We start from the raw sequence: 22,057 nt of genomic DNA, 5'->3' as shown, positions 1-22,057 counted from the left end.
TCACACTCATGTTTGTTGACTTCAGTGTTTGTCAAGGCAGTGGAAGCTAGCTTCAGAGCTAGATGTAAGGCAACATATGTATATTCTTTCCTGTCAAGAATCAACAGACTTAGTCTGTGACTGTGTTTTCAGAAGGCTCCAGGGGAAATTAGTGAAGAAACAGTGTTTCAAGAGGTACTTCCAGCCTCTAATTCCTCATGTAAAATGAAAATTTGCCACCATTAGAGTGTTTAAGGAGTAAAGATTGAGACTCTTGGATACTTTGGATATATTTTTAGTTTCTGTATCGAGAGGTTTGTTTTACAGGCATCATGGCAGACTAAATTGGGTTGCAAAAATATTATTAAAGCTTAATATATGATAGAAAACTGTACCGGTTAATATGCAGAGCTTGCATTTAAAAACATTTAACTTGTAACAAAGCACAGAATTGAGAGCAGTCAAGTCTCATCCTGATACTTTCGCAAAGTTTTTAGAGTAGCTTCAGTTTAATTTCACATCCTTGTAATTTCACGGGAGCGTGAAGTACAAGTTCATTCAGAGATTGGGATTTTTGTTAGTAAATTGCATAAAGAGTACTGCTTTCTGGGCTTTATTGGGTTCTATGGGTATTTTTGTATTATGTCATTCTATAAATTTTGAGTGTTAGCATAGGCTAGTATTAGCCCACTACTTCAATTTTATTTTTTTTTTTTTTAGGTAGATTTTCTTAATTACACAAGCTGATTATGGCAACAAAATGTGCAGGGAAGAAGAGTCAGAACTTTACTGTAAACACAGGCTCTATTTTTTTTTTTTTTTTTTTTTCCCCTCCTTCCCACCCCTGCTTTTGTAGGACACGGAAGAACTGGATAGAGAAGCTGGAGAGGAATTTCAGGAGGATACCTCAAAAGTTCAACCACAGCAGGAAATAGCTTTTTCTCTGAAGACCATAAGTACTAGTGAACCGGCTAAGGTAGGGATACAAAATTGGGTTTATGTTACAATTTCTGATTTGGAAGTGCTCAAAGTCCATTGAAACATTAATTTGTATGGGTAAGGTTACAGTAAGAATATTGCTTCAGGCTGCATGTTTATGAATATAAAGGTGATTGAGAGGTTGTGTTTTAGGTGCAGGTCAGTTACGAGTTTCAAAAAGGATGTCTGCTCTGAAAAGCAGTATCTTCTAAACTAGTAGTCACTTTCATGACTGTGAAGTTGTTTTCTTGTTTGAATATTCAAGCAATAGTTTAAAACTCTGAAATCTGGAAACCTAAGAACTACTAGGTCTGAGTGCAAGACTAATTGCATATTTTACTGTTTCATTGCAAAAGAATGAAGTGTTACTGCCTTACTATATTCTGACTTAAATGCAGTCTAAATTTGATTTTTAATGGCTGTGCTGAGCTTAATGTTAATGACTGAATAAGAAAAGTTTTTATTTGAACCAATTCACAAACTGACTGTTTGCTTCAGCTCACAGTTGAAACAGATATTCTAGAGAATACAAGTTCTCTTTAATCTTTCTCCAGCTAGCAGCTTTTTGAGATACTGTTATCCTACAAGCATCACATTGTAGGAAGAAGTAAAGTATTTAATATTTCCAGTGGTATTGGTTTTGTGTTCCATAAAGAGTGAACAATAGCAATGAGACAGCACTTTGGTACCACAGAATATCTGTCAGAATATTGAGTTTTACTTTTTAATCGCTCAGCATCTGTTTTATAGAGATGATAAGGTCTTCAGATTCAAATGAAGATATTATTAGAATGGAATCTTTTATGAGAGGGTGCAGGTCACCAAAGAAAAAGTGCAGAAAGTGTTTATTGAGGACATGTGCCTTGAAAAGCACATTCAGATATACTTTTAGCTTATTCTAAATATCCCACATTGAAGTAGAGCTTTTACTATAATTATTTAGTTTAGGTTCAGTTCAGCCTTTATTCAAGGTTAGCAATAGCTACCTATTCTATCTGACTAGTGTGCATAGTTGTTTTTTATGGGGTTTTTTTGAAGCTGTATGTGAAAAAAGACATCTCCCTAAGTGTTCAAGTGGCTTTATTCCTGGTGGTATGTTTTTTTAAAAAAAAAACTTAAAAGCAAGTATATTGTTTTGTGTTGGAGGCCATGGTTGAAAATGTGTAGACAGAAAACTCATATTTGCATTGAGACATCAAGGTGGGTTTTTTGACATCTAGAAAGAGGTGTACTGGTGCATCCCAAAAGGCTATCTTTTGCTGTTCAGAAATCTGAATTGATTTGGGAAATACTTTTCAGCTACATGTAATGATTCTTTTGATCTGCAGTTAGATATTTTCTTTTTTCTCACAAGGTGTTGGCACTACCAAAATATCAGCCTAGTTTCAGTATACTTTGCTCAGTTGTTTAGTGTTTAAAACCATACCCACCTTCCTAGGTGATTTAATGGCATCAGCTTTGATGTAGACCTACACTGAGCACTATTTTTTCAGGGCTCGAGTGCTCCTGTTACTCTTGAGTCTTAAATTCAGTCTGTTCATATATGTGCCTATATATAGCTGTGTTAGTGGCAATTTTGTGAAACAAGACATAACTTGTATTAAACTTGGTGTGGGGGCAAAGGACAAACGAAACTATTACCAACAACTTTCTCTGGAATTTAGTTGTACTTGATAAAGGACAATTTGTGAATTGTTGTATCTGACAATGCAGATGGTCTATCAGTCTTTATCAAGTCTCCTTGCCATCAGATTTGGTTTCATTGTAATTTCACACATGCAAAGATGCCTTCTGATGTTGTTTGACTTGGCTGTTCCAAAAAGTTTTAGAAACAGTCTGTGGCTGACGTGTGAAATGGATGACTTAAGTTTCCAAGGTAGGTAATCTAGTCTTGAGCAAATGCTCCAAGACATGAGAACCAAATATGAGGAAAAATAAAGTACAAATAAGTTTACTATCCAGAATATCCTCATAAAGACCAGAAACAGCTGACTGCTGAACATTTCTGGTTTTCATCTGGTGATGATATTTTTCCCATATACAATGGGCTGTGTGGAAACCTTTGGCATTTTATCAGCAGGCACAGGTTTTACATGAAGAGATCTCTTTGGAAATCCTTCATTTGTAACAGTTTCACAAGTCACTACTTCATTAATAAATTGTAGAATTATGCATGTAACTATTTATATTATCAAATAGGCTTTATTCACTGTTGCAGGTTTCCTTTCTGAACTGTTAACACAGAATATCATAGCGAAGAGTAGTACCCAATTCTTAATGTTTGGTGTAGCTATCCACTTCCTCTCATCCAAAATTCAGACAGAAGTATGGTATTTGGAAAAATGTCCAGATAGTGCTGTATGTACCTGTATCATTACATTTGCAGTAGTACTGCATGCTTTAACATTCAAGCTGCAACATGTTTGTTAGTCAATTAGACAGCTGTATGCCATTTAAATCTTAATTGAGTTGCTTTACCTGCAGGTGGAGAGTGACTCTGTCCTAACAAAACTATGATACCAGTGACCTGAATCAATTACCTTGTGCAACTAGGAACTTTAAGTCCTTCTGTTTTAGAGGCCACATCCATTTTGTTAGAGTTCACGTATTTATGTAGTTGATGGTTGCTAACCATTAGACAACAACGGAATGGCTAAGCTTGGAAATCCTGTAGGATGGGAGTTCATTTTATCAGCATGGTTGATATTAAAAAAAAAAAAGAAGTCAAGATTACCATGTTTTCAGTAGATTAAGAGAAATACTGCAATTATAGTTATTAAAAAACTTGTTTCAGTTGATGTGTAAGGGCACAGCAAACTCCTCTGTTCATAAAAGGTTAGAGAACTGCTACCCTCTAAATTTGTGTTGGGTTTTTTAATTAAAGTTGTTTGACTTCTTGCTCAGTATGATATGGTTAAAAAGAAAAGTAAAAACGTGTATCTCTCTGCTCTTTTGTATGTTCCGACTAAATTTTTGAGATGCTTGCATTACAGTGATGGAAGCAGTACAAACTGGTGACTATAATGTAGGATCTGTGTACATCCACATCAAGGGCTGGATGTAGGCTTCACTGTTTTGTGTGATAGTTCCAGGTCCTGGCTGTTGTGGCACAACTACAGCCATGACTTCTTAATAACATCCTAATGTTTGGGGTTTATTGCTTGACTGAGGCACTGTTCTCTAATACAGTTTTATTTGAAGCCTTTTGTCAGTAGGTCCCTGCTGTGGGATCATATGTTTTTTACATTCTGACATTCCTATTGGAATGTCAAAATGGTTTTTTGCATTTTGACTTCTGTTTTATTGTACTTTAATTCCAGTAAGTGCTACACAGTAAGCTACAGTTATATCTTGTCTCTGTAGTGGGAACTTTCAAAATAGACTGGATAACTGGAAAATACTAGGAGTATCTTTTACTTGGCAGTTATTCCTACAGTAGTTTCCACTGAAATACTTTCTGACTGCTCTCACAAATATCTGTTATTCTAATATAAGCATACAGAGTGTTTTGAGCAGTTGATAGGAATGACTGCAAATGCTTTCTAAATATTACAAAAGTTTGATTTATTTTGGTTTTTGAGTTGCTTATTTGGACCTATACAGCTTGCCTGTTTCCCTTGCAACCAAATGCATACATGCCACAGTCTTGCATCTCTTCTGAATACGTATTCTAGAATCTTTTCAGGGTCTTAGTGATGTTTAGATTGTTCTCCCTTTCTTCGCATGTCATGTATTTTATGAAGAATTTATTTGTGTGGTTTATCTTTGCTTGTATGCAACTAAAAGTTTTGGCACTAGATGGCAGTCATAGTCTTGGAGCCTTGATTTAAAATTTTGAAGGATTTTAATATTGCCTTAATTTTTCAATGCCATCTTTCCAGCAGGTGCTAAGTATACTGCCAAAATAATGCCATATAAGAGTGTTTTACTGTTGTATGACTTAAACTTTTGGAAACTTTTTTCTGTTTTTCAAATAGCCTGAGGAGGCTCCTTCGCTTGCTGTTTCTACTGAGCCATCTGTAATTGTATCAGAGAGCGATTCTGACAAGATCGCTTCCCAAGTGCCACAGATGCTGCAAGAGACAGATGTTTCTAGTCCCAATATTAAGCAAAACAGTGTGCCTCCTCCACAGAGTAAGTATCTCTCAGTACAATTCATTCGTCTGAATTCGGGGTGTACTTTTTTCCCCATAGAGCCTGTATAGTCAGAATGCTTTGCCCTGAGGTTTGGCTTGAGTGCCATATCGGGTACTTACGTATTTCATTTATATATATCTTGCCATATTTTAGCTTTCATTGAAGTACTTTGACAAATGTGCTTTCACTGTGGGGGAAAACTGGCTTCGTACGCTTGAATGACTGAAAATGTCTGTTGGCCTCGTCCAGTCCTTAACAGACATTTGGATGTACTCTTCACCATCAGGACTGGAGCTCCATGCGGTGCCTAAGTAGTTCTGCCAACACTGTTTCAAAGGCCTGCTTGCGAGTCTTCACTGGAACAGATGGGTACTAACATAGCAGTTGACAGGATGTGTAGCTACCAGAAATTTGGAAAAAAATATAAGCAATTCAATTTTCAACCTACCAGGCTTTTTTGACTTCTCAACTTAGCTCATTAACATCTTCTTCCATATGCTTCCATGAAATCTAGTAATCGTGGAGGAAAACAGTTACTAATATGGGAGCAGAAAGGTGTTGGGTGATGCGCTTATTTTTGTTGTAGCCTAACAGCACATACATCAGGCTGAACTACTGCTGGTATATTGTTTTTTAAAAATACGCTGTGCCCAGAGATGTCAAACATATCCTCTGTTATACTCGGCGAAATTGCTTGTACTGAAGTACTCACCCAGTAAGACAGAAAAATTAGAAGGGAAGTCAGGATATGAAAGGCATTGCTTTTTTTTTTTTTTTTTTTAAAATAAAAGATGTTTGAATTAGGCTTTTTAATGAGATTAATAAATACTGACATTTCCGAAGAACTTCCTGGTTAAGTGTTGAAGTACTAAACCAGTTTTTAATGACTGCAGAAGAAACCGGATGATTTCACAATATTAGTCTCATTCAACTGCACCTAATTGGCCTCTTGGTTTTGAGTATATTAAACAGAATTTTTCAAGTCAATGTGTCAACTTAGAACTTTTTGTTCTGGTTCTAAAATATGAAGGCTCTTGTGACTGATTCATGCCTCAGTACTTGAAAGAACATATTTTATGTTCAGCATATAAAATATTTTACCTGATTTGCCACTTTTGGCAGCCAGCATGTTTTAAGGCAATCTGTTTTAATAAAACAACATAGTACTCTTTATTTTATTATGGATTCCATGTAACCACATCTCCATGTAGTTCATTATTTTAAAAATACTCTTCTGACATGTCACTTACATTTAGTGGTTAAAAGCAATGTAATCTGCTAAAAGTGAACAATTAATGTCAATTGTGTACATGTACTTTATTTCCAGTTAGTCAGAAAATAATGACCATACTGTAAATAATACACTTAGAAAATGAATTACCTTTGTTGTGTATCACTCTTCATATTTGTGGTGTAAAAAAGTAGGTTGAAATGAGCAAATGTTGGTTTAGATGCACTTCAAATTAGACTATTTGGGAGAAACAAGTAAATTTCACTCTCCTTCAAAAATCACACTAGTTGATTGTTCTGAATTACTTCATCATAATATGGGGTGTACTATCCAGGATTTTAAAAGTCAATTCTGTGTAAACTTCCTCAGTCCTAACACTGTAGTTATGTTTTTTGTTTTTAGCAAAGTCTGAAGAAAGCTGGGAATCCCCCAAACAAGTTAAAAAGAAGAAAAAAGCAAGAAGGGAAACGTGAACTTCCTGAGATGGACATGTGTTGCTGAATACTGTCATGAAGATTATGCTGTTTATGCAATAATTTGTGAACATGTACAGAATTTTATATAAATTTCAAACAGTTTTTAAAAACAGAACTGCTGTGAACACAAACATCTTTAAAAAGAAATCAAAGGAAAGTAACTTTATGATATAGCAAACAGAACATGCTACATCTGAAAGACATTCTGAAGAGTCTGTGTTTTTCCAACTTTTGGAGAGAGATCTTAATTAAAAAAAACTGGTTTTACTACACAGTGCCCTGTTTACAACAGATTATACTCTCATCTACAGCTGCGGATAAAAGATTAATTTCAAGGAAGGGTTTTCTGTAAAAATAATTGTCTGTACAATAGCGGGTGTTTCTTGCCTCTCTTATGAGTGATGCATTAGAAGCACAGAATGTCAACCATTTGAATTTGTTTCATGCCTAAATCAAAGTGCTTTGATTAAATACATAATCTGCCATATCTTTACAGTAAGTTGGTTAGCAAGTCTGCTAGCTATTACAGGAATCACAAGTGCAAATCATTAACCATTTGTACAGTCAGACCTTCATGGTTTATTATATGAAGTTAACACAATAAAACTGCTTTGGGTTAAAAGTTTGAGAATGTGATTTGAAACTTGAGTATGGTTCATGAAGTTATTTTTGATAATGTCTATTACCTTACTTGAATTGTTGAAGATAACAGTATATTTTTAAGAATGCAGTAACGTGCATAAAATTGGTTTCCTCGTTCATTCCCTACAGTTCTTGGTTGATTCAGACTCCCATCTAAAACTGTATCCTTTCAACTTTTAAACTTACGGAATGAATTGAAATCAAACGTTCCCTTCCCTTAACACTTCTGAACTTACCATACCCAATTCTGTTCTGCCATACCCGATTCTGTTCTGTTCTCTGTTACTGAAACTCTGAAGAAAGCAAAGCGAACTCTTCTCACTCACAAATTATTTGGGATTTCAAAGATCTGTTGGAGAACTGGAGTGGCTTCAGACAGCTTTAATTGACATTGTCAAGACCAGTTATCAGGAACACATTTTTTTACTGCCTTAACCTGTAGTATGTAGATTGTGTCTAGACTTCTGGACAAGAGTTAGTGTTTTTATATTAAAAAAATAAAAATAAAAATTCATGCAAGTATAGCAGTTGTAAAATAAAGACCATTTCCCGCTTGAAAGTGTTAATTAAAATGGTGTTTAAGATGTGTTGTCATTTTCAGGCACTGTGTAATTACATGGTATCAAACTGGCAGATGTGTTTGTGTCTGTAAGGTGCATGCTCCGCCATGTACACTGTAAATAGCCTTTACAAAAATTTGATTGATAAGGATGGTAATTAACATCACCTGGTAAATTCGGTTAAAGAAGAGCCAAGATTTTTTTAAAATGATTGACTTCTGGTTTTGTGGCACAAACAGAATTGTTAACAGCTGTAACACATGGTACTGATCAACAATCTTGTACTCTTACTGTACTTGACTGCAGTTCTAATAAATGGATACTAACTTGCACAGGTATTAACCCCTGTATATCAGGAACATGTGACACTCTAAATTGATTTGTTAAAATAAATTGAGCATATTGACAGTATTGATTTATTTACTGGGAGGGAGTAATGCCTGAGACTGATGCCTGTCAAGATTCATGTAAAATAAATTTAGAACTGAAGTACAGCTTTTCAAGGAGTATCTTAAGGCAAACACGAAAATAGGATATTACAAAACCATGCAGAGTCCTTTGCATGTAAATAATATTTTAATTTTACTTGTCTTCTTCATAGTAAAGGTTAAAAAGAATACCCTTTGAATTCAGGTTTATTATCTATGTCCAAAATGTCTGTTTCCAATCTGTATGTTGTGCTATGAGCCTCTTTTGTAGAAAATACGAAGATTTTATGTAATGAGAGAGACTGCCCCCAAGGGCTTTCACTGCATAAATTGTTTTGTTTTTTTTTTTTTTTTTTCCTCTTGAGGATAAAATTGGTGATATTTCTGAGTTAGTAAGCTCTAGCTCTTGAATAGCTTGTCATTCTGGAAAAAAACCAAGCTAGCTAACAACATAGGAACCCTGCTAATTAACTGCTGCTACTAAGCAGGATCATATAAATACATAGCCTTCCTCTCAAAATGTTGTTACCTATTTAGCAGCACCTCTTACTGTTCTCTTAACGTGCGGTTTCAACGTCTTAGAAAGCGAAACTTGCTTTATTTGACATTCATTAAAGAGGTAGGAACTGTATAGCATACTGTCTATAAATAGAAACTTGGTTATCTATGTACTGTCATGTTTCTGTGACTCAAGCAGTTGTTAGTCTTAGCGATACGCTCAATCCAGACCTTGGTACTCGAATAGAAAGAGAAAACGCCATTTAAAGAAACTTAATCTTTTTTCTTTCTTTCTTTTCTGTTTTTTTTTTTTTGTTGTTGTTGAATGCATGGAATGGTTTCATAAATCCAATATGTTGGGTTTTTCTAAGTACTCTGGAATTATTTGTATGCGTAATTTAAACTTGTGATGATGTGTAATTGGATAGTCATGGCATATTTTTCTTTTGTGGGGCGGGAAAGGTGTACAGAATTCATATGTGCTTGTTACGAAGGTAACAACTGTGCATTGGTTTGGAGGGGGGTGAAAACTGTATTTCTGATGCCCTTTTAGAAGTCTAAAGAAAAAAGTGCAAGAGAAAAGCACTACTTTAATATTTACTAAGAATGTACATATTAAAAACATTTCAAACTTTATAGAAATACTTCTAGTACTGTTGTGTTGTAACTGAATTGTATCTCATTGGAAGCTGCATTATTCATAGTTCCTGGCTGTGGGATTGTCCTGTGAATAAGGCTTTTGAAAAGTGCAGCCATCAGAATACATGGTTTAAGCAGACTTTCAGCTATTACTAGGCATAGTTGTTTTGCCTTTAAATGACTCGGGTTGGTCGCCAGTCAAGATTTCAGTTGTTAAAAAAAATGCAGGTCTCTTGCAGCCACTTGTACCTGCGAGTCTCCTGAATACCAGTGAATTTTCAATTTCCAGACCAGTACTGAAAGAGTTCTGCATTGTTCTGCTGTAAATGGAAGAAAAAAAAAAAAAAAAAAAGAAAACAACTAAAAAATGGAATTACTTCTTAAAAGATATGGCTAAAACTATTTTACTGTTAAAATTCCAAGTGAATTGCTTCATTTAAGACCTAAGAGCGTCAGCTGAGTCGATTTGGGCGGGGGGAAGGACCAGGAAGGGCTGTGCGGCCAGCGGTTCTCAGCCTGAAGGTAGTGCGGCATCGCCAGGGATTTTATGCCCTGCAGGACTAACAGAGCTGCCGTTAGTTGGGATAGATGTGGGGAACGAAGTGGGAGAACTCGTGTTTTATCAGATGCGCAGGAGGGTGGAATTATTGTTTCCTGTACTCTATAGTGTGTTGCTGTTAATGGTTCACAGACTGCTCCTATTGAAACTTGCTTGAATTGCTAAAATTACCTGGTCACCATACTGGGTCCTTTCAGTTTATGAAACTATTGAACTTCTGTTCTTTTAGATATCTGGTTAGTTGTACCAAGCTGAAGGTTTCTGGTTCACTGAAAATCGGTTTCTTTACTGAAACTATGATGTCTTTAATTTTGGTGTATTCTGAAAAGGAAAATTGCATTTAAAACTCTTAACATGAAACTACTGGTTTCAGGGTTTCCTACAATGCTCTTTAAAAAGCGTGCTTGGGAACATCTGCAGCTCAAAGCAAGTACATTTTCTATGCTAATTGTAGCATCAAATGACCTCTTAACTTGGCTCAGTATTTTCAATTCAGTCCGTGGCAGAGGGTAAGTCATGGACCACTCCGAACCGGATCACCACAATGAACTCGTAAAACTGACTAGTGGAAGAGTGTTCCCTGTTTTCTCATGGATAGCAAGTCTCTTACACACAAATGTTTCCACTTAGCTGCTCAATAAGCGCTGCCTTGGAGTTAAGTGATTCCTTATTTCAAATATCCGATGAAGTATAAACCAAACGCTTTGTTGTTGAGAGCTTTGTCTTCAGAGGCCATTCTGACTAAGGCTGCCACAGCTTGTTGTTGACTGTACTATTTCCTTGGCCATCTTTGTCTGTGTAGCTTACAAGGCTACGTCTGCAAGGGAAGCTCTGGATGGCAGATAATTCCCCTCGGATGTGATACTGTAACTCACTCACTCTTGGACAGCCAGGCTTTAATGTCTCTTTTGAAGAGGCATGCCAGACTGGCGATGAGTGTCTTTCTGAGCCTTAGCAGGTTAGCTAAAAGAATAGGAGCGGTATCAGCTGACGGTCCCTCTGCTGCTGAGGGGCTGGGTGTATATCCAAGGAGATGTATAAGCTTTGCTTCTGCTCTCAGAAGTCTCCGAAGGCATGAAAGATGGGTAACCTTGCATTTTCACCCATACGCGCAGGCAGCTATTGTATGTGGAAAATACCTGCAGCCGTGTCTGAAATTACTACAGAAAATCCAGTCCTTACATGAGCAGAGTGCAATCGTATGAAATCAATTTGATACCCCCCTTCTGGTTTTATAATGTCTGGTTACTAAAAACAAGGCAACATCTTCTGAAGGGGAAAGAGGCAATCCTGAAGCCGTCATTACAATTTACAAAGAGCTACAGGCTGGATTCTAGATTGGCTGCAAGAATTAAATCCTCCTGATTTAAAGTTATCTTATTTATAGCTCAAATTAATTAATTTTCCACTTTTAGTTAGTTAGCTAGTTTGCTAATGAACAGCTATGTTGAATTTCCTGTTTGTATGTATAGACTGTGATTAGGTGTTTCCTTAAACTTCTCTTCATTGCCTTGAAAACGGAAAGAATTGCCTTACAGAAGGCCGAGAGGAGCTCGGGCTGTTTAGGTCGCTCTCCATTCCTCTGAGCCCCCTCACCTCCCCCCCCCCCCCCCCCCCCCTTTGGTCTGCACACACAAGCTCCTGAAAGGCTCCCAAATGTGGTTGTGCCAATGTCAACCGCTGTTGCTTTGTGCTTGCCTGGGAAAAGAAGGGCTGCTTGGAATAGGTGATACTCCATGTATCCATAATAATCCATGCCTTGGGAGCTGAGGTATTTCAGGGATCTAGCCCATGCTGAAACTCTTGTTTTCTTCATTCTTGGTTCATCTTTTAGTTCCTCATCTTGCTTATTCAAAACTGAAAGGCAAGCTATGATGACTGGCAAGGTAATCTCTTCCTGACTAAGCTTGCAGGATCCCAACATCAAAATGTAATTGGCAAAACTATTTTTGCAGCCATAATGTTTTCCTTAAAGCTTCCCTTTAACCAGTCTCAGAAAAAGAAAAAAAAAATAAGGGAGGGGAAAAAAAAAAAAAAAGGTCTTAAGGTTTCTGGATGACAGCTCCAGAAAGTAGAGTTGGAAGACCATAAGTGTTCCTCATACAGACAGTGTTTTGCCAGGTAAGCCGGCGATGAGCTCTCTGTGCCCAGTGAGTTTGGAGCTGTATGTTGTGCTTTAAGTGAGGGACTGTGAAATCTCTTCAAGATACCTCAGACTAAACATAAAAAATGGATTTACATTTGAATGAAGTGACATTATACTTAAGCTGGCTAGTTATTCTTCCATATTGTTTGAATGCAGTAAAATTATGAACAGAAAACACAGACTACTATAAAATTCCACACAACTGCTACCTGGCCTTCCATATATGTTTGGATTTTTTCTGTGGTATGTATAAAACATGTCTCCATAGTTGTATTTTCTGTCAGTCAAGTCCTGCATGGACTTTTCAAAGTGGTTTTCTCCAGACGTTTGGTTGAGAGTTTGGTTGAGAGTTTGAGAGGTCCATGTGTTCTTCAAAGACTGTACTGCCTTAGACTAATGCTGTGTTCATGTCCTTTTCATAACCACCAGGAGAGTTTAGATGCTTCTGAATTACAGAAGAATGTTACCCATCAGTATTTGCTTTTCTGATGGGGGGGAACCTATAAATTTGGTGAAACAAAGGCTGTAGTCTTGGCCCAGCTGAGTTTTGCCAGGGACAGTTTAGGACTGGGCAGCCACCTCAGGTGCCTATTTCGAGTGACCCATCTGTTCCAAGTAACCCTGCCGTGCTAGCATCATCTTTCATTTGACTCTTGAACTATTTTGTTCCAGTTTTGTGTCTTAGTTACTCTGGCCTTTCTCTTGGCTGCAAAGCCAGAGTCTTGCAAGTTCTTTAAAACTTTTTCAGATAAATCTCTTTCTCCATGCCTGCCAACACAGTCTCAGTAGCCGCTTCAAGAAGAACCAAATCTGAGATTGTACGGTGACTCGTGCGCTCTTGCAGACCAACCAGCCCGCGGCCTACAGCGGCAGTGCCAGGTCCTCACCTACCCTGCCTGTTTGACTCGCCTCCAGAAGGTGCCAGTGTAGCTGTTAAATAAGGCTAAGGCTGCGGTGGTACTTGAGAGGTATTCTTACTCCAGCTGGCGCTCCGGTATTTCTGCCGTAAGTCAAGTCTGTGGCCTGTGTAGAGTAGGGTTAATACTGGTGTAACTTTGAGACTTTCACAGTTGACTTTAACATGGGGAGGGGGGTTCTCCCTTCATAGATACCTTTCATTTTTTTTCTGTCACCATCACGCCTGGCTGATTATTTTTAAAACTTAAAAAAAAAAAATCTTTATTATAGTAGATATTTGAAATATTTTCTTCCTTTTTGCTGGAATTCTTTTCTGCAGTTTCCAGGGGCAGATGTTCAAAGACCTGTCTGCTCTGAACTAATGTGATGATTTCATTAAAAAAGAAAAAAAAAAAGAGGGAAACCCTATCTTTTTAATAAGCAAAAATAATGTTATTCAGATTTGACCTAGGGATTGAACACTTTTGAACAGTAGTAGTCTCTTTAATAAGCAAAAATAATGTTATTCAGATTTGACCTAGGGATTGAACACTTTTGAACAGTAGTAGTAGTAGTAAAACGTATTTAAGTGCTTTTCTGGAGTGGGCTCAGGATGCTCAGCACTTGGTAGAACTGAGCTGGAAAATTAATACTGTGCTATTTTATATTCATATTCTACAGAGATGCAGTTCAAAGTCATCCAAGTCATGCAGCCTGCTGTTAATGGTGGGACTTCTTTATGATGTTTTAGGAGTGTGTCTTTTACTGTGAGTCCTTAGTAGGTGTGCAGAACAACAGACTTAGTGATTGGTTTTGTCATGATTAAAACACTTTAGCTTATACTGCCTTGAATATAAAATATACTTTGTAGACTGTGACAGAGATGTATAATTGAAGTATTCCAAAGCCTGGCATGTCAGTGACTGAGAGGGGCAGGTTTTACCTACCCAAGGATTGCTGTGTGTTTTGGATTTCTGCAGACACATCATGCGAATACTAGGCTATAGGAACCTCGGTCAGAAGTCGTGTGTGTCACATCAGAAAATAGCTTTTTGCCTGTTCACTTCCAGGTGGAACATCGGTCCTGCAGCACAAGGTCAACATGTGGAAGCAGGATTGCAAGTGCTTCACTTTGCATTATTATTCCATCACTAAAAATCTTGACTTTGTGCTAGTATGCTGCTGGGGTTCATCGCTCTGTGCTGCCAGAGAACATCGTTCTGGAACGTATTTTCGTATGTAAAGACTTAATGTAATGCTAACATCTCTTGAGAGCACCCCACGTTGTCTTTCACACGGTCTTACTTCTGCTTTGTGTTGGTGCTGTATGGAGGACATGATACAGTTTGGGACTTTAAACTCTTCAGATGTAATCATTCCAAATATTTCTTGAGAAGTCCACCTCAAAGAAGGTATTTTGACAAGTTAACCGGGGGAAGAATTCCTAACTGCAAATTGTGTTCTTTATTTATGGCAAACCGGTGGCTCAGCCCTGCTCCAAATGAAGTGAGCTATCAGCAGGGTGTTCTGCCAGGGCTTTAAGGACGTCTCCATCAGCATGGTAAAAACTGTCAGTGAGGGGTGCTGACTGTCTTGCAAATATGAAGGTGTCCTGTGTGGCAGTTAAGTGGTTTAGGGGCTCATGTACATTAAACGTCAAAGGGGAAGCGGGAAAAATATGCAGATTCGCATTTTCAAAGTATGCTTGGTTTTGGAGAATGTCATGTTGGTGATCAATTATTTTTATGCTAGAACTGAAAAGAAAGTTAGATGCTGAGAAGCTGAGCAAACAGTGCTAGATACTTCACTACAAGAGTGAGCAATAAGGAAGCTGCAGGATGCATAGTAATGGCATGGTACTGTTACCTACCTACCGACTTGCCCCGCCAAGTTTGACTGAATTTCAGCACACTATCAGAATCACTTTAAACATTGACTGAATGAGATGCTGAGTTAGTACAAAATAGGAGGTACTGCTCTCCAAAGTGACAAATGTATATCATTCTGGTCTGCAGAGATGGGGTTTCCGTATGCCATGCCTAAGCCACTTGTATTCCAAAGGTTTGTACATAGATGTTTGACACTAAATGAGTTGCAACAGAGATGATGAGTTAGAATCGTGTGTTATTGCAATTAAACTTTCTCTGTGCTTTTACCAGTCCATTACTGAATACTAACGTGAGCTCAGAGATCTCTGTGATGTTGGCTCAATCAAGATTTCCAAAGTTGCTTCAGACTATAATCAAACATGTTCGGATGTGCGTGCCTAAAAAAAGCTCTACAGTCACAATACAGTAATATACTTTACATTGATAACCTATATTGGGACACACAGCAGAAAGCTGTGCGATTGTGAGCCATGCTTCTGAAGTGATGTTTATATTGCACTTGGGGATCTGTTGCCAAATAATGCTATTTCAGTAGAATTATGTTGGTATTTACGATGCCATTTGCTATACAAAGTGGAGGATGAAAGATTAGGCATATGATTTAAACTATCAAGGTTACTTCTGGCATGAGGGATCCTAAGAGGATATTTTGGGCATTTGGAGGAGCCTGTGATGAAGAGAAGCCAACAGTATCTTTGGTTTCTATAATTAGAAGAACGTTAGCAATCTTATATTGTCTCTTCTAAAGAGAGACAGATCAAAATATACAGTACTAGAGAGCTTCAGTCTCACCCCGCACACACATACACCTGGTACTGGTGGTTCCATCTTATGTAGCTTTTAATCTAGATTTCCTAGCTGCATTTCCCAATGCATACAAAAGATTTATAAATTGGAACAAACTTCATCCAATTAAACTTTCTGCACCATCAGCACCATAAAGAAGTGTTTTCCTTGCTCTTGAAGTAGCAAATCCATCTGTGCTATATCTCTGCACTTCATGAAGGACATACCATGGACCTGTAATTAAGTATAGTGTCTATAAAAGGTGTTACATTGCACATGCATTTTGCCTCTGCATGGGCTGCAGAAAAAGGCAAGTATTGGTTAACGGTGTTTGAATTGCTATCATGTGCTCAGCAAGTCAACCGTCAACGGGATTCAGGACAGACTGCTGAAGGGGGAAACCCAGCTGACATTTTCACAGTATAAAGCCACCAGCTCCTATAGCTGGCAAGCAAGTGATCTCCATTAGTGACTCCATACTAAGCAGTAGATGGGTAAATTGGCAGAGGATGTGACACTATGAGAAAGTCAAGTGCTTTTCTTAGCATAGAAAAAAATAATATGGGTAAGACTGGAAGTTTCTGTAAAGCTCCCTGGCAAACCTCTGCCTGCGGTGAACACCGGCGAGGAGAACTGGATGGCATGTCCTGGAGTTTGCTCAAGAGTCCAGCAAACTTGGAAGAGAGCAGGAAACGAGGAATAACTCCATAGATATTCAGTATAATGATGGTGATGCTATTCAGTTGCTTTAAAGTTGGTGATAGCTCAAAGCTCAGGTTTTTGGTACATATGGCTTAATTTTTAAAGAATAAAGCCCACCTGGGGGAAAAAATCTAAGCAGGCCCCCAAGTAAAGTGGTGAGTTACTGCTTGAAACCTGACTAGCATCTAAAAATACAAAACTGGGAAGTGTTTGCTGTGTAAGTTACAGGCAGTAATAAATTACAATTATGGAAGATGTGTTGTTTTAATTCCCCTTGACTGTACTTAAAAATCTGTGTTGGTTCTCAATAGGATGGAAGAAAATGATTTATCACTAGACTGAGATTGTTAATAAAAGACAAAATGATCATGACTTCTACTGGATACAAGCAAAAAAAAAAAAATCCAAACAACTATGTAAAAAGAACATGCTTAATGAGGAAAACTGGGGGAATATCTACAATCTTCGACATTAAAAAAAAAAATAAGAGCTTTTAAAAGAAGGGGGAAAAACCCATAATTGCATAACAAAAAACAGAATAAAATCTGGCAACGTTCCCAGTGTTGAGCCATACTCAAACGAATCCATAAATTAAGCATTAACTAATCTAACTAATGGAACTAAAAGGAAGTAAGTACTATTTGATGTATATTAGCTTTTCTTAGAAGGTCTGCCTCTCCTATCAATCAAAGACCTGTGACCTCTCTGACCATAAACTCAACACAGTATTAAAAACTGTCACTGACATTTCCTTTGCTCAAGCAATCTGGCAAGCAGTGAGACACTGCGGGCAACACAACCACCTATTTATCCAACAGCTCCATCTCATCCTCGTATGCTGTATTTCATGTTCTATAATTAGCTACAAACTACGGATAAAATGTACCAGTCGGTTTAATACTGTGTCCAGCATAGGCATTCAGGCCAAAAGACCAACAAAACTCCAAGCCTGACCTTCCACTGGGTCACTGTAGTAAAAGATCAAGTGTAAATCCCAGGATATTTGAATCTGAGTAGTGAAGAGGAATGGGGGATACCATCCCAATACAGTGTCCATTGATTAAACAAATACTGTTATGTCTGATGCCTGCAGTTTTAAAGGCTTTTATACAACTGTCTAGATCCCCACATTAGTAAGAAAAGCAATAAACATACTTAAAGGACTGGAAGCAGTGTCTGATGAGTAAAGAATTAATTTATAAAAAAGACTTGGAGAAGACTTCATTGTAGAGTAGAAGTTACTAGGATATGAGGTGCTAAAGAGCTCATTAGCCTGATGGAGGAAGAGATGATGACTTTGAGCTGGATACAAGACACCTGCGCTCACCAATTCTGTTGATAAAGGTTGGAACCAAGCTGCCAAGATTAGTGGTGGTGTCTCCACTTCTCAGTGTCTTCAGGTGTGCTGATCCAGCAGAGGGGAAAAGCCAAAGATATCCATGCTCTCACCCTACAGGCTGGGACTTACAGATCTTCCAGAAAGACAAGGGAGAGGCCAGGGCAGATTGGGGTGGAAGGTCATAGAATCATAGAATCGCTAAGGGTCCTTTAGACATCTGGCACCATGAGCTGAAGACTCGCACAGGGGAAAGGTCAGAGCTAAGCTAATGCTGTTGGAGGAATTGGAGCAAGAGATCAAATCTGTCTGATGCATAATTTTACTCCCCAAAGAAGGAAATGCCCACACTGCATCAAGTGAACACTGTTTACTGCTCTCTTCAGGTCTGGAGGAAGCCCTACTGCTGTAGGATTCATGAGCCTATTGGTACCTTCAGCAGTCGTTTTAATTGTTGCTCATACCATATGAATAATTTGCTTGCTTTCTAAAATATAGTCAATGACTTAAACAGCCATTATATTATTGGGTTTGTGTTTTGCAGGGGCAAGACGTGAAGTTTGAAATATATACTTGTTCAGTCTGTTAGGATATTAACCCCTTCAGCCTGGTCAGCAGGGAGGAGGGCTGGACTCCGTGTTAAGTGTACGTACAATCTGTAACAGTGCTGACCCCATCATCTAATTCTAGGGGTGGAACATATTGGGCATAAATTGCAGGGTTTTGATAGCTGGGGGCTGCAGGGGTGCCCTGTGGGGGGGGCACTGTGCCCTGTGCTGGTCACAACCAGTGCCAGATGGCTCTAACTCCAGTGTACATATCTTCTGCACGCCAAAACTTCAGTGAGGGGAGCCTGTGGCAACTCTGTGCAAACATGCTTAAGAAAGAACAGCAGGGGGGAGGGAGAGGAGGAAGGGAGGGGACACAAAAAGCCACCTGAGGAGAAATGGAAGAGACACATGGAAGGAGACATTGTTGGGGACATGATGGGGCACGTACTTTTGGAAGGAGGCACTCCATGCTGGAGCAGGTACACCTCTGAGGAGACTGCAGCCTGTGGATAGCATACTGTATCTGACACTGAAGAAAGACTTCCAGTACATGTTACCAAATTGCAAATTTGCTGCCAGGCAAATACTTAGATAATTGCCTAACCTATTTTTGAGGTTTCTAGTGAATGTAGCACAGATGGTTTCTTCTCATCCAAAATGTTAAAATTGATCTGTGAGGCTAGCATGAATGGGAAGGCCAGAAGAAAAAACAAAGAGCTGGATCTCGGTGTACTCCAGAGCTCACCAGCCTTCTTGTGAGCCCTATATCTTCACAGCAAAACTGAGAGGCTTTCAAGTCAGAAAAGGGGAAAAGGAAGGAGGCAGTAAGGCGAGCTTTTTCTTGGAGAACATTTGAGCTCTTGGCTTTTCTGATTTACGAGGGCAACGTATCAAAATATTTTAATGATATGTTTTTTTAAAATTAGCAACTTTAAAACAGAATTATGAAGCTGTGGCCCCAGGGAGATAGAGTTGCAAACGCAGTTTACCACAATGAAAGAAAATGTGTAAGTATATCAGTTGTCTAAGAGATTAGAATCACTATCTTCAATAAGGCAAATCATGACAAAATATCCCAGAAGTGAGCTAAAAAGGTCCAGGCATTTCTCTCAACAATTTTTTAAAGGTCAAAAGAGAACTTAGAAAGAAAGAAAAAAAAAAAGTAGAAAATAATTTGTTGTCCATTGTTTGGTACTGAAACATGAGAATTTGACTAGCTCTATGCAAGCTGTTGCACACCAAGCTGTGTCATTGCGATGGCTCTCTTACAGGCTTCCAAGTATTCTGAGTTGTAACATGCTGGAGAAAAATGCTGTTCTCACTCTGGTCTTTTTTACACAAACCAGGAGAATGAATGACCTCTTGAACCCATTTTGAATTGTGGCAGCAGTCCTATTTTATTGCATGTTGGCCAGTCTTTGTGGCAGAGAGATAAGTGTCAAGACGTTTACTGGAGGGTTACTTTTTTTACAAAGCATGGGTGTTTTTAAATCTTTGTGGCATTAAATATTTCTGTAGCCCTGAATACTTGAATCATTTGCAGCCATCCTGAAACACAGGCTCTGAAGCAAGCCAAACAACAACTTGGACTCTTAAAATGACTCTTTACTACAATCACAGTCAATTTCCCAATGTTGTCGCCACCCTGTGCCCAAAGACAATACCCGGACCTTGGTTTCTTGACAATGTTTAACCCTTTTCTTATCTTGTCTTAACCTGGCCAAACACAAAACAATGAACAACTTCTTTGCTCACTCTGGAGCATGTGGCTAATCCTACAAGCAGAAGATGTGGTTTCCCTGAGCTGCTCTTTTGTGTATGTGCTGTAGGCAATGCTGGGCAACAGTGTAATTGAATTATTCAAGGCCAATTGAACTATTCCTCACCATTTCTGCGGACTGCAAGTTCAGACAGAAGGTGGGAATGATAGGCAGCTTCCAAGCCACTTGTCCTCTTCAAGCAATCTTGTTTGGATAGTAAAAAGATTGGGAAGAGGAGTACCAATAACGAAATTTAGTGAGCACTAGGAAGCACAAGAAAATGCCAAATTGTATATTTGCGAACCCTTCATTTCTGTTGAATTTCTCTCTTGATACACACTTGACAGCATACTTCTAAGGCCGTTAAAGGTTTGTGTAACAGTACCAGTAAGTGGGTTTCCTTCTGCTGAGCGGTGGCTGCTGAAGGCTGTTCGGCGTCGCCGCTAGCAGAGGGGCTCACGGCAGTGGGGGGCTGTGTGTGTTGGTGGTCAGGCCTGAAAGGAGGAGACCAACGTGATGCCAGCAACTCCCTCCAACAGAAACTCCCACCAGGTGCTGATGTCCCACCAGCCAACCCTCCTTCCAAAGAGCTCGCTCAGAGCTGAGGCAGAAAAGCAAATTCTCCTCTGGACGAGGTTTGCAGAGAAAGCTGCACGCTCGACTTGCATCAGCCAAAGTGTTTTCTCAAAATCCATTTGCCTGCAAGAAAAATGGATTGGTGTGCATTGGAGCCCAGTGACCTCACGCTGTAATCTGTGCTGTGACCACCCCCACTTTTACTGCCCCTTGCATCCTTTTGTTTTAATTCAATTTGTGGCTATATGTCTTTGCCTCCATAGCTGGTAGCAAGGGGGGGGAGCTGGGATCGGTGGGTGGGTCTCCCCAGAGCCGGTGGGGCTCCATGCAAGTCCACAGCAGCGCTTGTGCCTGTGCAGTCAGTTGCTGATGAGAGCTATAATGGCTGCAAGGCAGGGACTAAGTCTTCCATCTGTAAAGTACATAGTATGCCACAGAAATAAAAATAGAAAGGAGCAGATAGGACTTCATCGTTTCTCTAAACTCTGCCGTGATTTGTGCTTCTCTGGACTTCTAGAGTTGGTGTGGTGGGCTGACCCTGGCTGGACGCCAGGTGCCCACCAAAGCCACTCTATCACTCCCCTCCTCAGCTGGACAGGGGAGAGAAAATGTAATGAAAGGCTCATGGGTTGAGATAAGGGCAGGGAGAGATCACTCACCAATTACTGTCACGGGCAAAACAGACTCGACTTGGGGAAAATTAATTTAATTTATTACTAGTCAAAATCAGAGTAGGATAATGAGAAATAAAACCAAAACCTTAAAACACCTTCCCCCCACCCCTCCCTTCTTCCCAGCTCAACTTCACTCCTGATTTTCTCTACCTCCTCCCCCGCAGCGGCGCAGGGGGACGGGGAATGGGGGCTGTGGTCAGTTCATCACACGCTGTCTCTGCCGCTCCTTCCTCCTCAGGGGGAGGACTCCTCACACCCTTCCCCTGCTCCAGCGTGGGGTCCCTCCCACAGGAGACAGTCCTCCATGAACTGCTCCAACATGACTCCTTCCCACGGGCTGCAGTTCTGCACGAACTGCTCCAGCATGGGCTCCTCTCTCCACGGATCCACAGGCCCTGCCAGGAGCCTGCTCCAGTGCGGGCTTCCCACGGGGTCACAGCCTCCTTCGGGCACCCACCTGCTCCAGTGTGGGTCCCCCAAGGGCTGCAGGTGGATATCTACCCCACCGTGGACCTCCACGGGCTGCAGGGGAACAGCCTGCCTCACCATGGTCTTCACCACAGGCTGCAGGGGAATCTCTGCTCTGGCGCCTGGAGCACCTCCTCCCCCTCCT

At 39.5% G+C, this 22,057-nt stretch overlaps 1 protein-coding gene across 2 annotated transcripts in view; it reads left to right on the top strand.

Annotated features, from left to right (window-relative positions):
• Positions 1-9,484, top strand: part of MTDH (metadherin) — a 34,702-nt gene extending 25,218 nt beyond the window's left edge. Inside the window, exons 11-13 of one of the 2 annotated variants that reach the window (XM_082317055.1) lie at positions 836-955; positions 4,935-5,091; positions 6,728-9,481. In XM_082317055.1, the coding sequence (XP_082173181.1) occupies positions 836-955; positions 4,935-5,091; positions 6,728-6,798 (348 nt within the window). In that variant the 3' untranslated portion in view covers positions 6,799-9,481. Of the gene's footprint in view, positions 1-835; positions 956-4,934; positions 5,092-6,727 lie in introns of both variants that reach the window. The other variant, XM_082317056.1, reaches the window with a different exon arrangement.
• The last annotated feature ends 12,573 nt before the right edge of the window (positions 9,485-22,057 follow it).

This window comes from Platalea leucorodia, assembly GCF_965183815.1.
Source record: "Platalea leucorodia genome assembly, chromosome: 1".
In the NCBI taxonomy this organism is placed as follows: Eukaryota; Metazoa; Chordata; class Aves; order Pelecaniformes; family Threskiornithidae; genus Platalea; species Platalea leucorodia.
This window is presented reverse-complemented; position numbering and strand designations above follow the sequence as displayed.